At 47.0% G+C, this 16,410-nt stretch overlaps 1 protein-coding gene across 1 annotated transcript; it reads right to left on the reverse strand.

Annotated features, from left to right (window-relative positions):
- Window positions 1-713: 713 nt before the first annotated feature.
- Window positions 714-12,910, reverse strand: LOC142391169 (NLR family CARD domain-containing protein 3-like). Its single transcript, XM_075476946.1, has 7 exons — window positions 12,820-12,910; window positions 10,009-11,794; window positions 9,728-9,901; window positions 3,572-3,745; window positions 3,225-3,401; window positions 1,327-1,373; window positions 714-1,200 (listed from the first exon to the last, which is right to left on the reverse strand). The coding sequence occupies exons 1-7, from the start codon at window positions 12,908-12,910 to the stop codon at window positions 863-865; spliced, it is 2,787 nt and encodes a 928-aa protein (XP_075333061.1). The 3' UTR covers window positions 714-862.
- Between the last annotated feature and the right edge of the window lie 3,500 nt (window positions 12,911-16,410).

Raw genomic sequence — 16,410 nt, forward strand, 5'->3', positions numbered from 1 at the left:
CGCATTTGGCTGGTGTTCATTTTGAGCCCCGATTACAACTCATCAGTGCTGAGAAGAATATTATTATCACCTGTCTTTTGGCCTCTCGCAGAGACACAAAACGACATGGGATAATCCATTCAAAAGCACCCAACCAGCCCCAAACTCGGAGAAACTCTGTTAACAACTCTGTTGTTTTATTCTCCAAAGATGGACTTTTTCAAGGGAAAACTCCTGCTTTAGTAACTTTTCATTCGCCTGCTTTTTCTTTCCTTGCAAAGTAGTCATATTTCTACAACAAAGGCTGATATTTGGCTTTATTTTACCAAACTTACCTGCCGCTCAAATTACAATCAGTCTAATTAAGATCCAAGCTAAACTATGCCACCTGCTTACAGTGTTGAAACACAACTCAGAAATGCACATTTCACAAACCAAAGATGGGATGAAACTGAAACCTTAAGTATGAAAACGGATCACTTTGGCTTTCTTTATGCTCGCTCCTGTTTAGCAGCCACGTGTGGATGGGACGTGCCTTACTTTAAACGCTACAGAAGCTCAGCTCGTGGCATCACTCACCCACAGGAACTACAGCTCAAAGCTGTTTTCAGTCATTTTGCTCATATTCTTCACTGGAGCTTTTATTTTCACACACACACTTGGCTTCTATTCATTCGGACGTGCTGCAGCGTGGAGATAAAACTATTTCCGGTGCAAATAAAAGCACAATTCAGGCAAATTCACTTCAGTTTTATTTTGACACCATATTTATAAATCACAACAAACATCACCTTAGGAGGCTTCTAAAGGTAAAGTCCTGAATTACAGCACTGATGGCAAAGCCCAGACATCCACTTATAGTTCAGGGTATCAAGCACACATTTCAGAAATATGCTTTCATGTTGACAAAGTAACCGCCATCAGAGCAGAACAGACTCCGGGACTGATCGTTCCATCCAAACGCACAGTCTCTGCCTCCTCCTCTCCTGCTGATTCCTCTGTAACTCACTGATATATTAACTCCTCCTCTCCACTCCACCTCCCAGTAACAGCGGCCAGTCAGAACATTTCCACACAGCAGCTGAGGACACCAGCCATGAAACCTGTCTGGATGATCAGGATATGACTGAACCTCCTCCACATGTGTCACCTTCCTGTTGCTGTCAGACAGTTTCAGGACTCTGTCCACTGTGTTTGTGTCGATTGTGAGTCTGCAGGAATCTGATGGAGAGAACAAACACAGTCCAGCTGCAGTTATTGATCCATCATCTGTTCACTTTGATCAATGAGTGATGTGACAGTGTGGCGATGGCTGGATGTCATGAATCAGATGAAGAACACACTCACACTTCCTCAGCCCTGGGGTCAGCCATCGTTCTCCAGCAGGCTCCACCCTGAAAGCAGGAGGGGGGTCAGAGCAGCATCAAAGATGAACATTACATGGCTCTCACACACACACTGTTCTACACTGAGAAAGGAACAGTCCAACATCTGGACACATCCACTGGAATGGAGCATCTCTAAAGTTTTGAGCTGTGGTTTTCATTCTTTGTTAATCCAGTCTCTCCTGGAGCAGAGATGACTGTGACAAAAGGCAAAAGGTTTATGTTGACTCTCGGTTAAAATGCATGATGAACAAACTCTGTAAGAGTAAATACTATGGCTGGGTAACGATTAAAATATTTCATCTAATTTATTTATTTTAAATGTGCTGCCATATGAATGAAAGTGCCATAACATTTGATGCGCAAATCCATTTTTAACATCAGCATCTTTCTGTAGTTTTTATGTAGAAGCCTCGCTCCACTGTCTGTTTCCTTGAATGACTTGCTGCTATCAGTTGTGTGTTTTGCCTTTAAGTGATATTTTAGACTGGAACTACTACGCTGAGAAGACAATTCAACTTGGCAGTGTTTACAGATGACTTTGGTTCTGTCGACTCCGCCGTCTGGAAGAACTTTAACATGAAAATGGCCGAGTAAAAGTTCCGTACCCTTCTCCATGTTTGGTGGATCCGCCGATTACTTTCTTTTCCTGTTCCACAGCAGACAGCAGCAGACTTTTACAAAATAAAAGCCTGTGAGCAGCAGACTTTTACTGAATAAAAGCCTGTGAGCAACAGACTTTTACAAAATAAAAGCCTGTGAGCAACAGACTTTTACAAAATAAAAGCCTGTGAGCAGCAGACTTTTACAAAATAAAAGCCTGTGAGGCCGCCTCAACAATGGAGGCACGGAACATGGCCCATTCGGGCTCAATGTCCCCCACCTCCCACGGGACATGGTTGAAACTGTGCTGGAGGTGGGAGTTGAAACTCCTCCTGACAGGGGAGACATTCCCAACAGACCCTCACCATACGTTTGGGCCTGCCAGGTCTGACCGGCTTCCTCCCCCACCAGTGGAGCCAACTCACCACCAGGTGGTGATCAGTTGACAGCTCCGCCCCTCTCTTCACCCGAGTGTTCAGGACAGACGGCCGCAAGTCCGACGATACAACCACAAGGTCGATCATCGAGCTGCGGCCCAGGGTGTCCTGGTGCCAAGTGCACATATGGACACCCTTATGCCTGAACATGGTGTTTGTTATGGACAGTCCGTGACGAGCACAGAAGTCCAATAACAAAACACCCCTCTGATTCAGATCGGGGGGGCCGTTCCTCCCAATCACGCCCTTCCAGGTCTCACTGTCATTGCCCACGTGAGCATTGAAGTCCCCCAGCAGGACGAGGGAGTCTCCTGCAGGAGCACTCTCCAGTGCCTCCAGGTGGTCTTTTAATAAAGACCACCTTTTAATAAAGAGTTAACGCGATAATAACGAGTTAAATACTAAATAAATCAATTGTACTGTTACTAAATTTGGCAATTAAAATGCCAACAATTCATCAATGTCTAAATGCAAACCAAGAATTTTATGAGATCACATTTTTTCAGAGTTAATCAAGCACTTTCCATTCTTTTTTTACATTGTCAAATGCCAGCACATCCCCCGTTTTATACAGCAGCTGCATAATATCGGCACAAAAAAGACCTCCGTGCAAAGCTAGCACTTTGGTAATGCCACAGAGCAAAGAGAGGTGGCTCAGTGCAGCATCACTGTGTGCTTACAAAGAGAACTCTGGATCTGTGGGATTAGCTGTGTGATAACGGTTTCATTGGTTAAAGCGGTGCGCCACACTGAAAAAAGATTACAGCAGAGAAACAAACAAAGTAAATGCTTCCAGCTCTTCCTCCTCTATCAGACAAACCTGAGAGTTTCCAGTTTGCAGTTTGGATCTTCCAGCCGATCAGTGAGCAGCTTCACTCCTGAGGCTCCTGGATGGTTGTAGCTCAGGTCCAGCTCTCTCAGATGGGATTTGGGGTTGGAGGTCACAGCTTCAGCCAGAGAAGCACAGCCTTCCTCTGTGATCAGACAGCCTGACAGGCTGTAAAAAAATAAATCTGGTGTGAAACCACTTCTGGTCTCTAATATGTCATATCCCCATGATAAAAGTTGAGAAAAATCAAGAAAAAATAGATTGTAAAATATTCTCAGAGGAATTGTAAACTGCTTAGTAAATTAGCTTAAAGGCTAAAACGTTGGATCAATACTGACCTTAGAGTTTTCAGTTTACAACAAGGACTCTCGAGTCCTGTAGACAGAAGCGTTGCTCCTGAATCCTGCAGGTCATTGTTAGTGAGGTCCAGCTGAATCAGACTCGAGGACTTAGAACTCAGAACTGAGGACAGAGCTTCACAGCTTCTCTCTGAGAGCTTACAGTCATTCAGCCTGTAAAGGTAACAATCAAATAAGACACAATTTACAATAAAAATGTTGTTGACTCTCAACATGAGTATAAACTCACCAAACAATTCATTCTCAAAACCTCTCAAGTTCTTGGAGTAAATTCCTAGATGTCCACCTGAGGAATCCCCTGCTGCTTCAGCTGGAAGATATAATCCTTCTGACTCTTAAGTCATCGGCAGAGCCTCCACCCACCTGACTGTGCCTGGTAGACCTCTAAAGCAAAGTGCCCAGAAGGCACCTTTGTCAGGTCAACTAGCATGTCTCTAATATGGAGAAGCAGCAGGGAAAGTAGAAACACTCTAGAATTTCTGAACCTCACACCCAATTTCAAGTAAGATCCGTCAACCTGCTGACAACAGTTATTTCAATCTATAGAATTAGCAGTCTTGCTCTTGGTGTCAATACCCTTATTCAATAGCCAAGCGAATGTGCAAATGTAGAACCGGTGATTAATCAAAACCTTTGCTTTACGGCTCAGCTTTTTCTTCTCTCTTTGTACACCAACTCTCTTTGTACAGTTTCGAGGCTAAGAAAAACCTATGTTGTTCCATTACTTCTAAACGGGACCCTGAAATACTACAAATAGTCCACCTGAGAAAAATAAATCAATCAGTTCTCTCATCTTGGTAAGGCTGATTAGCATTCCGAGTATCAGTGGTGTTTCTGCTATGGTGCAAAAAAACATGATTTGCAAGAAGAGGTTATGTAACCACCTGATCTTAAAGCTGCAGTCTGCAACTCTTTTTCAAGCATAATGCCTGGAACTGTCCGGGGATTCTGAAAGTAGTACATTAAATACCCCAATACAAAAAAAATGAGTTCTCTAGGTCCCCTATATGTCCCGCTAGGTCCCTCCAAAGCCAGCAGGTTTGTTTACAAAATTGCAGACCGGACCGTTAAAAGGTAACCAATCAGGTTACGAGCTGGGCTCTGCTGCCTGTCAATCACCGATTGTGCACGCGCGATACAAGGTAGGCTCGTCCCCACGCTTATTTATCTAGACTATTGAACTTCATTACGGGCTAGTCTACTTACTGTGTCTTCCATGATCGCAAATGACAGGTGAGTTGATGAATGAGGAGTCGTGTAAGCGCATACGTGCACGAGTTCTCATGTGTTTTGATGGGGCGGGACAGGAAGTTGAATAACTTTTTATTTTTCGGTTAAAAAATAAGCATTTCTTGCATTTTGCGACTACGGAGGTCACCGTTTTCAACTTCAAGCGTTCTGATAGATCATGTAAACTCTTAAAATGCCAAAAATTAGGACTTTACGTATGACAACAACAAATCCTGCAGACTGCAGCTTTAATGTCCGATGCTTCCCTTACCATGGCTATGCCAAAGAATTCTGCCAGTGAAAACCATGAACAGGAGCAGAAACAAAGTGCAGCACTGGTGAAGTTCAACACTAACACTGACTTAATGCTGACCATATAAACACAGCCCTCACTCTGAATCATAATACTTTTCCAGATTAGCATTAAAAATTAAATTTGGTTTGGATGACGCCTCTGAGGAAGCACCACCTTATGATGGTGGATCCCGAGAGCTGTTTTGTCATGGGCGTGAGCCTTGTATAGTCTCCCTAGGCAAATTGGTTTTAGGGAGGAGCCAGACAAATAGCGAAAAATAAAGACCTTTTCAGAGAACCCCACCTTCTTAAAGTCCCTGGGTGGAGTCCTGGAGGTGGTACCAAATGGGGATTCCACTGTTTCTCTGGGAGACTTCAATACCAATATGGGAATGGATGAAATGAACTGGAGGGGTATGGTTCTAGATCTGACCCGAGAGCTGTTTTGTTCTTGGACTTCTGTACAAGTCATGGATTGGCCATAACAAACACCATGTTCAAGCATAAGGTGGTCCATAAGTGTTCTTACTACAAGGGCATCTTAGGTCAAATGTCAATTTCATAGTCGTATCATTAGACCTGCTGGTGTTTGTCTTAAACACAGGGGTGAAAATCTCACCTGATCACCATCTAATAGTGAGTTGGATCCGGTGGCAGGGAAGACTGCCTGGTAAACCCGAATAAGCAGTGAGGGTGAACTGGGAAAGTCTGGTGGAAGCCCCTGTCTGGAAGATCTTCAACTCACACCTTTAGGATTTTTTTTTAATTCTATTTATCTATTTTTTTTTACATGTACTGAGAGAGGACGCGCTGACGGGCAACAGTTGAGGGAAACCTTAAAGCTAAAGTAGGAGGCTTCTAGGGCACGGTCATCCCAGGGCTTACCTAAAACAGCCGACTGGTACGGAAAGGCCACAGCATCGGTGGCTACAGAAACTAAAACATGGGTGTGAGAGAAATTTGGCAAGGCCATGGAGAAGGATTTCCTTTAGGAATTTTTGGACCTCCGCTAGCAGCAGATGCTAGCAAACAATGCTTTCTCATCAACAGTGATGGACCAAGCCGGAGATGTACACAGCGTAACTCGTAGTAATGCATGTGTACCATTAATTACTGCGTTTAAACATTTTGGATATATTCACCTCATTAAACAGTTGTACTGGGAGACCTCCATCTTTATAAGAAACATGCCGATAATGTAGCGTTAGCACACCGAGAGCTAGTAGGGGACCGGTGTTGTATTGGAAAGACACCTTATCCACACAGCTGCAGGTTGATGAGTTACAGAACGGAACTGTTCAGCTAGAAAGTTTCAGCTAACAAAGTAATGTGGGAACAATAATGTTCATCTTTCAGAAAGTAACAGCAATAACTCCTCAGAAGTTGGTGTATATCATCTTCATTAGCTAAGCTGTTAGCGTTAGCTGCTGCTAAAGGAGCAGCAATAACTCCTTAGAAGCTGGTTTACGTCACCTTCATTAGCTAAGCTGCTAAAGAAGAAAATAACTCAATAAATAAACCAGGAGGAATTATTTCTCAGATGCTTCCATTTCCCTGCTCTTTCAACTCTGAGAGTTGGAACTGATCCCTCTTTGTCGCTCAGTTTCTTCAGTCCAGCGTTGAAATGGACCAAGTTGTGGAATTGTAGGGGCCATGTGTGGGTGTGGCTGTGGTGTGCACGCCTGGTTGGTGCTTTGGTGATGGGTGTGTCACTCTAGGTGTGTGTTCTGTGGTTACAAATAGTTTTACTTACCTGTGCGCATGACCTGACTTGGAGGATGTAGTAATGGGGTGAGCTCGGGGGTGAAATGTTTTGTTGACCGCAAACAGCTATGAAATATGCTTCATAGAGACCCAGTCCCTTCCCCTCTCCTTCATTCTGCTGCCCCTGATCTTCTTCCTTACCTGACCCACCTCATTAACACGTCTTTGACATCAGGCTCTTTTCCTTCTGCTTTCAAGACTGCCAGAGTCACTCCTCTAAAGAAACCAGCTCATGACCCTTCAGAGATCAAGAATTACAGACCGGACGAATAACCGACATCCCTTCTACCCTTTCTGTCCAAAACTCTTACCTCCACCAGAACAACCTTTTGGACCCTCACCAGTCCGGGTTCAAGGTGGGCCCCTCACCTGAGACGGCCCTCCTAGCAGTAACTGAGTCACTCCAAACTGCTGGAGCTAACTCTCTCTCCTCTGTCCTGATTCTCCTGGACCTGTCTGCAGCATCTGACACAGTGAACCACCACATCCATCTCTCTACCCTGGAGGGAATGGGGGTTTCTGGCTCTGCACTGTCCATGTTCTCATCCTACCTGACAGATTGCTCCTACCAGGTAACACTGAGAGGGTCTGTGTCGAAGCCACGTAGGCTCACCACTGGGGTTCCCCAAGGTTCGGTCCTGGGTCCTCTTCTTTTCTCCCTCTACACATCATCTCTTGGTTCTATCATCCACTCCCATAACTTTTCCTACCACTGCTATGCAGATGACACCCAGCTGGTTCTATCTTTTCTCCCTTATGACACCCAAGTGGAGGCATTGCTGCATGCCTGGCAGACATCTCGGGGTGGATGTCGATGCACCACCTTAAGCTCAACCTGGAGATGGTGTTTCTCCCAGGGAAGGGCTGCCAGTATGAGACCTGGCCATCACTATGGATGACTCCGTGGTGACGTCAGCTCGGACTGCGAGGAATCTGGGTGTGACCCCGGACGACCGACTGTCTTTCTGGGCAAAAATGGCATCAGTGACCCGTTCCTGCCGATTCCTCCTCTACAACATCTGGAAGATTCGCCCCTTCCTCACCGACAAGACAGCGCAGGTGCTCATCCAGGCTCTTGTCATCTCCCGCCTGGACTACTGCAGCTCGCTCCTTGCTGGCGCGCCGGCTTCTGCCATCAGACATCTGGAGCTGGTTCAGAAAGTTGCTGCTCGTCTGGTGTTCAACCTCCCCAAGTTCTCCCACACCACTCCCCTTCTCCACTCTCTACATTGGCTCCCTGTAGCTGCAGCATCCAGTTTCAGACGCTGCTCCTTCATACCTCCAGGCTGTGGTTGAGCCCTACACCCCCGCCCGACCACTTCGCTCTGCGGCCTCCAGGCGCCTGGCTGCCCCGTCAATCAAGGGTCCCTGCGCACGATCGACACGGTCATGGCTTTTCTCTGTTCTGGCACCCCGATGGTGGAACGATCTCCTGGATGATGTCAGGACAGCTGAGTCGCTGCCCATCTTTGGCCGCAGGCTGAAAACCCATCTCTTCAGGAAACACTGCCTTGATCCGCCCTCTTAGGACATCTCCTGTTTCGTTCCAGCTTCCTACGCACTTATTTGTTTCCTAAATTGTCTTTTTCCCATTTGTCTAGGTACCTAACTTACTGCACTTACTCTAGCACTTGTCAAGATCTTAGCTGTTTGGTTTTGGAAGGAAATGCACTTGTGATTTCTTGTGACCTGAAGTTCTTTTGCCTACCCATGTGGAACACATTTATTGTAAGTCGCTTTGGATAAAAGCGTCTGCAGAATGACCGTAATGTAATGTAATGTAATGTAAGTGACTCATATTTCAAGTCTTCTATGTATGTTTTTTGGTTCCTTGCATACGCTGAATAATATTTGATGGATTATGCTACGTTATGACATGGAAAAAAAAAGAAACAAGAGACCAAGAAGTTACATCTTAGTGCGCGCCATCAGTTATCTCCCGTGTTTAGCCTACCGTGACAGCTGAGTAAAATTGGTTTGGACGGTTAGCCGCAATAGGGATGAAAAGTGGTTGCTGCACATACATACACCTCTTTTGCTAACTCTGCTGGAACGTTACCTGCAACCTTAGAGGGATTGCATCAAACCTCGTCTCTGGACCTTAAGAGTGGTGAGCCCTCATGGCCTTTGACGTCACTATTTTGGGTACATAGGACGTAGGAAGTCCAAAATCTGATCCAATAGCATTACCACCTCCACCTGCAATCCTAGAGAATTTGCAACAGACTCATTTTCTGTATATTGTGGGTAGTGGACCTAAAACACCCTCGGAAATTCCTATGTAAGGCTGGGCCTGAGCAGACTCTGCAGTCAACCTAGCCAAAAGATGCTCTACCAATAGGACCAGTGGGTCCCTGTTTCTCTGTTCTGGATTTACTCATGACAATGCCCTTATCACCCGGGTCACTAGGGGGTCTAAGAGATCATGTTTCCCTGGATAACCCAAGCCTATTTCAAGTGGAAGACCCTGTCAGGAGCATTTAACCCCAGACAATAGAGCCATTAGGATAAATAGACCAAACCAATGCTTATGCCACATACCCTGTCCACTAGATCACAACCTAAAACAAACTGCATTTTAATTATGGGTCAAATATAAAAGGGGTTGAAATTTGTTATGTGATACAAAAGGATAAGCATCTATATGACGGTGGAGAGTTGTTAGTTTGGGCAATGATGTAATCTCACTTAGTTTGATGATGTGGTAGTTGACTTGAATTACAACAAGACTGAATGAAGATATAGAAATTCCCATTATACTATGTCAAAGCTTTGATGATTTTTTCTGTATAAAATAATGGCCGTTTTTTTCTTTTTATCATATTTAAGAAACTTAATTACTCTGACCTGAGAGTTTCCAGTGAACAAGAAGGACTCTTCAGTCCAGCAGACAGCTGCTTCACTCCTGAATCCTTCAGGCTGTTGTGACTCAGGTCCAGTTCCTTCAGACTTGAAGCCTGGGAGCTGAGGGCTGAGGACAGAGCTGCACAGCTTCTTTCTGAGAGGTTACAGAAACTCAGACTGGAAGAAAAAGAAAATATACTAAACTACTACTTCCTACTTTTTTTTCTCTTGAAAAGATGATGAAGTCCTTATATAATAATGAAGAAATCCAACAATGTACTTACAGAGCTCTCTTTGATGCTTTGATAATAGGCAGCAGCCTCAGAAGAGCCTCCTCTGAAGGAGAGTATTTCTTCAGGTCAAACTCATCCAGATGTTGTCCTGATGACAGTAAGATGAAGACCAGAGCTGACCACTGAGCAGGAGACAGTTTATCTGTGGAGAGACTTCCTGAACTCAGGGCCTGTTGGATCTCCTCCACCAGAGAACGATCATTCAGTTCATTCAGACAGTGGAACAGATTGATGCTTCTCTCTGCAGACAGATTCTCACTGATCTTCTCCTTGATGTAATCAACTGTTTCCTGATTGGTCTGTGAGCTACATTCTGTCTGTCTTAACAGGCCACGTAGAAGCTTTTGATTGCCCTGCATTGAAAGACCCAGGAGGAAGCGGACGAACAGGTCCAGGTGTCCATCTGAAGTCTGTAATGCTTTGTCAACAGCACTCATGTAGACGTCAGTCTCTGCTGATTCATCTTCTTTTGTTTCAGAGAGCCAGGATGTTTTTTGTTCTCCCATCAGGTTGAGTCCAGAGTTGATGAAGGTCAGATGCACATGAAGAGCAGCCAGAAACTCCTGAACACTCAGATGGATGAAGCAGAACACCTTCTCCTGGTACAGCCCTCTCTCCTCTCTAAAGATCTGTGTGAACACTCCTGAGTACACTGAGGCTGCTGAGATATCGATGCCACACTCTGTCAGGTCTGATTCATAGAAGATCAGGTTTCCTTTCTGCAGCTGCTCAAAAGCCAGTTTTCCCAGAGACTCAATCATCTCCCTGCTCTCTGGACTCCAGTGTGGATCTGTCTCACTTCTTACATCGTACTTGAGCTTCTTCACTTTGGCCTGAACCACCAGGAAGTGGATGTACATCTCAGTCAGGGTGCTGGGCAGCTCTGCTCCCTCTCTGGTGTCCAACACATCCTCCAGAACTGTAGCAGTGATCCAGCAGAAGACCGGGATGTGGCACATGATGTGGAGGCTTCGGGATGTCTGGATGTGGGAGATGATCCTGCTGGCCTGCTCTGAATCTCTGAATCTCTTCCTGAAGTACTCCTCCTTCTGAGGGTCAGTGAACCCTCTGACCTCTGTCACCATGCCGACACAGCCAGCAGGGATCTGATTGGCTGCTGCGGGTCGTGTGGTTATCCAGAGGCGAGCAGAGGGAAGCAGCTTCCCCCTGATGAGGTTTGTCAGCAGCACATCCACTGAGGTGGGCTCTGTAGCATCAGTCAGGGGCTCCTTGCTGTGGAAGTCCAGAGGAAGTCGACACTCATCCAGACCGTCAAAGATGAACACAACCTGGAACTGTTCAAAGCTGCAGATTCCTGCTGCTTTGGTCTCAGTAAAGAAGTGATGAACAAGTTCCACCAAGCTGAACTTTCTCTCTCTCAGCACATTCAGCTCTCTGAAAGTGAATGGAAACATGAAGTGGATGTCCTGGTTGGCTTTGCCTTCAGCCCAGTCCAGAGTGAACTTCTGTGTTAAGACTGTTTTCCCAATGCCAGCCACTCCCTTTGTCAGCACTGTTCTGATTGGTTCATCTCTTCCAGGTGGGCCTTTAAAGATGTCTTCTTGTCTGATGGATGTTTCTGCTCTGCCTGCTTTCCTGGATGCTGCTTCAATCTGTCTGACCTCATGTTCATCATTGACCTCTCCGGTCCCTCCCTCTGTGATGTAGAGCTCTGTGTAGATCTGATTCAGAAGGGTTGGCTTTCCTGCTTTAGGAATCCCCTCAAACACACACTGGAACTTCTTCTTCAGGGCAGATTTAACTTTACGTCCACAAACTGTAAACTTGTAAAATTAGAGCATTCTCTAGGTAACACAGTAACATCTTTTAACATGTAATCAATTTTAACAACAATTTCAATATGAAATAATGCATACATTTTACTAAATAACATCATGAATTAAACGCTTGCCGACGATCTTGCTAGCAAACGATCTTGCTAGCAAACGATCTTGCTAGCAAACGATCTTGCTAGCAAACATTCTTGCTAGCAAACGATCTTGCTAGCAAACATTCTTGCTAGCAAACGATCTTGCTAGCAAACGAACTTTTTCTTTTTTTCCTCTCTTTGCTTTAAAAGATACAAAAATAAAGCAACATTTTTTTTTTTTTTTAATACTTTATTTTTTAAATACGCTAGCAAACGATCTTGCTAGCCATTAGCTTCACATATCATTGATATCACTCACCGGAGTTTCCACAGTAAGCTACCATTATCCAGCCCCGTCAATGTCAGCGATATACACCATGCAGCACTCCCTCTCGCACACTTTATCCTCGATTCTTTTTTTCTTTAGAATTTCCTCTGTGCTTTGCATCTCACCGCTCACATGGCTGGGCTCTCTCCTTATGCTCGGTTTGTTTTTTCCTTCCTCGTGCTTGTCCCTCACACACAAGCGCCGCCAAGGATCAAAAATTCACTGGCGCAGCATTAATCTATGCGTGAGCCGTAGCTACACTTTCAGTGTGCGGGTCCCACCTTCACCCACAGCTCATCGCCCACTTCAGTCTGATGCCAAATCGCGTGCTGATCAATTTCAACCTGTTTAGCTTTTCAAACAACTATTCAAACTATAACTTTCATACAGTTTAACTGCCAGAAAGAAATGATCCCTTAAAATGTAGGAAAACGTGTCCTCTTTCACACAAAGTCACGCTCATTGAGCTCTGCCGCACATTTTTCTTACAAATTGCCTCTGAGCCCAGAGGTCGCCTCTACTTTCTGAACAGCGAGCGTTTGTTGGAGACAGTGGAGCGCAGCCTAAGTCATAGTGCAATTTTAAGCAGCCAAAGTGAGCGCACCTGTCAGAGACACAGGCGAGCCGCACGCGCTCCTGTTCCCGGGGCAACGCCTCGTTAGCCGGCTGTCACACATCAGCAGTGACGTCAGCATGCTGAGAGACACGATGGGTTAGACTTTGCTCAAAATAAAGTTCCAAAAAGTCACAAAAATAACACTTTTCTTTCTTTCTTTCAGACATTTCAATGTCCAATAAACTTCAAAACAGCCTAGACGTAACGATACCGCAGCGCCGCGGATCTTCGGCCGGTCTCGGGTAGCCGGCTTCGGCCGGTGCGGAGAGCCGTTCGTGACGGGGCTGGGGTGCGGCCGGAGGACGGTCGCCCCTCTCCTATCGCGCACCGCATGTTTGTGGAGAACCTGCTGCTAAATCACTTGCAGAGGCCCTGGAGCCTGGTGACTCTTAAAAAAAATAAAATAAAAAATTACATGGAGCTCTGGTCGGGAAGGACCAGAGTCCATGCCCGGGAAGGGCTGCTTGAGTTCAGGTGAGTGTGCCTGGACCAGGCAGCCTGGTGACTAAAAAAAAAAGTGTTTTATAGTACCAGGGGCGTGGAGCTCCAGGGGGTGCGGACTGGATCGTTAGGCCGGGGAGGGGTGCTTAAGTGTGGGTACACAGGTGTGGATGGAGGGCCTGGAGCCCGGTTCTTTTTTTTTTTATAGTACCAGGGGCGTGGAGCTCCAGGGGGTGCGGACTGGATCGTTAGGCCGGGGAGGGGTGCTTAAGTGTGGGTACACAGGTGTGGATGGAGGGCCTGGTGCTCGGTTCTTTATAATCTTTTTTTCTTCTTTTTACAATACCAGGGGCGTGGAGCTCCAGGGGGTGCGGACTGGATTCTTAGGCCGGGGAGGGGTGCTTAAGTGTGGGTACACAGGTGTGGATGGAGGGCCTGGAGCTCGGTTCTTTATAATCTTTTTTTCTTCTTTTTACAATACCAGGGGCGTGGAGCTCCAGGGGGTGCGGACTGGATTCTTAGGCCGGGGAGGGGTGCTTAAGTGTGGGTACACAGGTGTGGATGGAGGGCCTGGAGCTCGGTTCTTTATAATCTTTTTTTCTTCTTTTTACAATACCAGGGGCGTGGAGCTCCAGGGGGTGCGGACTGGATCGTTAGGCCGGGGAGGGGTGCTTAAGTGTGGGTACACAGGTGTGGATGGTTGGCCTGGAGCTCGTTTTTTTTTTTTTTTTACAGTACCAGGGGCGTGGAGCTCCAGGCGGTGCGGACTGGATCGTTAGGCCGGGGAGGGGTGCTTAAGTGTGGGTACACAGGTGTGGATGGAGGGCCTGGAGCTCGGTTCTCCTTAACCCTTAGGGCCGTTTCAAAGCAGTGCGGCAAAGCGTGGCGGAACGGAAGCGATTTTCACCGGCGGAGGTGAAAATACATGGAAACAGATCTGTCCTTGCACACAGACGCGGCGGTAGTCGGGCAGTAGCGGCGCGGGAGACGCCTCCGTCCCGCGCTGCTTTTGGAAAATAGAACTCGAGCGGAATTTGGACGGCAGCGGCCGGCGGCGGCCGGCGGTGTCCCGTTGAAATGGATGGGGAATGCAGACAGGGCTGGAGCGGAACTACCGCGGCCGCAGACTGTCCGGTGTGAAAAGCCAAGTAGAACACAGCGCCTGATAACTGCCGTTGTCTCGCTGCCACGCTCTGGTCTGAAATCGTCCTAACCCGGGGTCGGCTTGTTTGAGAAAGAAACCCAGGAATAGCGTTCTTTTCCGGAGTTAAGACGAAATACAGATTTTTGGTTAAAAAATGATTTGTGTGTGTTTTTTCCTTTCCTTTCAAACTTAAATGTCGGGTTTCCTTCCAAAAATAAACTGCTTTTGGTGCTTCCAATTGTTTGGTCGTTAATTAAATCACAAAAAAAAAAAAAAAAAAAACACGAACCAAACTTGCTTCTAAATAATCCAAATATTTTTCTCCAACGAAAAAGTTCCTAATCTTCTGGCATTTTGCCGTACATACCCTCAAACGACTGGTTCCTTTCTTCCTTTGTCTAACAATTTTCGGCGTGTAACGGCGACAGTTCCTGCTGTCCTCCAGCGCGCAGTGGGAAAGTTTCTCCGTGGTCCAAGTTCCAAAATGGTCCGTAATCCAAAGTTCCAGGAGTTATTGACTAATTGTACTGGTGAAAACAGGTTTTTGGCTTTTCCTGGAGCCCAAGTCCTGTCCGTTTTTGGTAACATGTCATTTCTCCGACGCCCCTTTGGTCCGACCCGTCAATATTCCGAAAATTTCCCATTGATCCTACAGCCCACTCGTCCGAAATGTCTTTGTTCCAGATTAAATTCACCCTTTGTTCCGACAGCTCAATGTTTGAGCCCACACGTACACACGCACGTGCACCTACACGCGTGCACACGCATTTACGTGCACACAAACGTGCACACACACGTGCACTAGCACGTGCACATTAATACACATATGCACACACACGTGCACACACTTACACACGTGCACACGCACGTGCACCTACACATGTGCACACGCACGTGCATTAGCACGTGCACACACGTGCACACGCATAAACGTGCACACACACACGTGCACTAGCACGTGCACATGCATACACATATGCACACACACGTGCACCTACACACGTGCACACACACGTGCACACACGTGCACGCACGTACACCTACACACGTGCACACACTTGCACACACACACATGCACAAAAACACTTACACACACACGTGCGCTAGCACGTGCACACACATGCGCACACACGTGCACACACATGCACTAGCACGTGCACACACACACTTACACACACACGTGCACATGCTACTACACACGTGCACACACTTAGACACACGCGTGCACACGCATAAACGTGCACACGCACGTGCACACGCATAAACGTGCACACGCACTTGCACACGCATAAACGTGCACTAGCACGTGCACCTACACACGTGCACACACACGTGCACTAGCACTCCCAGGAGTCTGGGAGGAGTCTCTGCCTCAGTGGGAGGAGTCTCTGTCTTAGGGGGAGGAGTCTGTTAGGGGGAGGAGTCTCTGTCATTAGGGGAGGAGTCTCTTAGGGGGAGGAGTCTCTCAGGGGGAGGAGTCTCTTAGGGGGAGGAGTCTCTGTCATTAGGGGAGGAGTCTCTGCCTCAGGGGGAGGAGTCTCTCAGGGGGAGGGGTCTCTCAGGGGGAGGAGTCTCTTAGGGGGAGGAGTCTCTGTCATTAGGGGAGGAGTCTCTGCCTCAGGGGGAGGAGTCTCTGTCTTAGGGGGAGGAGTCTCTTAGAGGGAGGAGTCTCTCAGGGGGAGGAGTCTCTTAGGGGGAGGAGTCTCTGTCATTAGGGGAGGAGTCTCTGCCAAAGGGGGAGGAGTCTCTTAGGGGGAGGAGTCTCTGCCTCAGGGGGAGGAGTCTCTGTCTTAGTGGGAGGAGTCTCTGCCTCAGGGGGAGGAGTCTCTGCCTCAGGGGGAGGAGTCTCTGTTTTAGAGGGAGGAGTCTCTTAGGGGGAGGAGTCTCTTAGGGGGAGGAGTCTCTACCTCAGGGGGAGGAGTCTCTGCCTCAGGGGGAGGAGTCTCTGTTTTAGAGGGAGGAGTCTCTTAGGGGGAGGAGTCTCTTCCTCAGTG

The sequence above is a fragment of the Odontesthes bonariensis genome, chromosome 11, assembly GCF_027942865.1.
Source record: "Odontesthes bonariensis isolate fOdoBon6 chromosome 11, fOdoBon6.hap1, whole genome shotgun sequence".
Classification (NCBI taxonomy): domain Eukaryota; kingdom Metazoa; phylum Chordata; class Actinopteri; order Atheriniformes; family Atherinopsidae; genus Odontesthes; species Odontesthes bonariensis.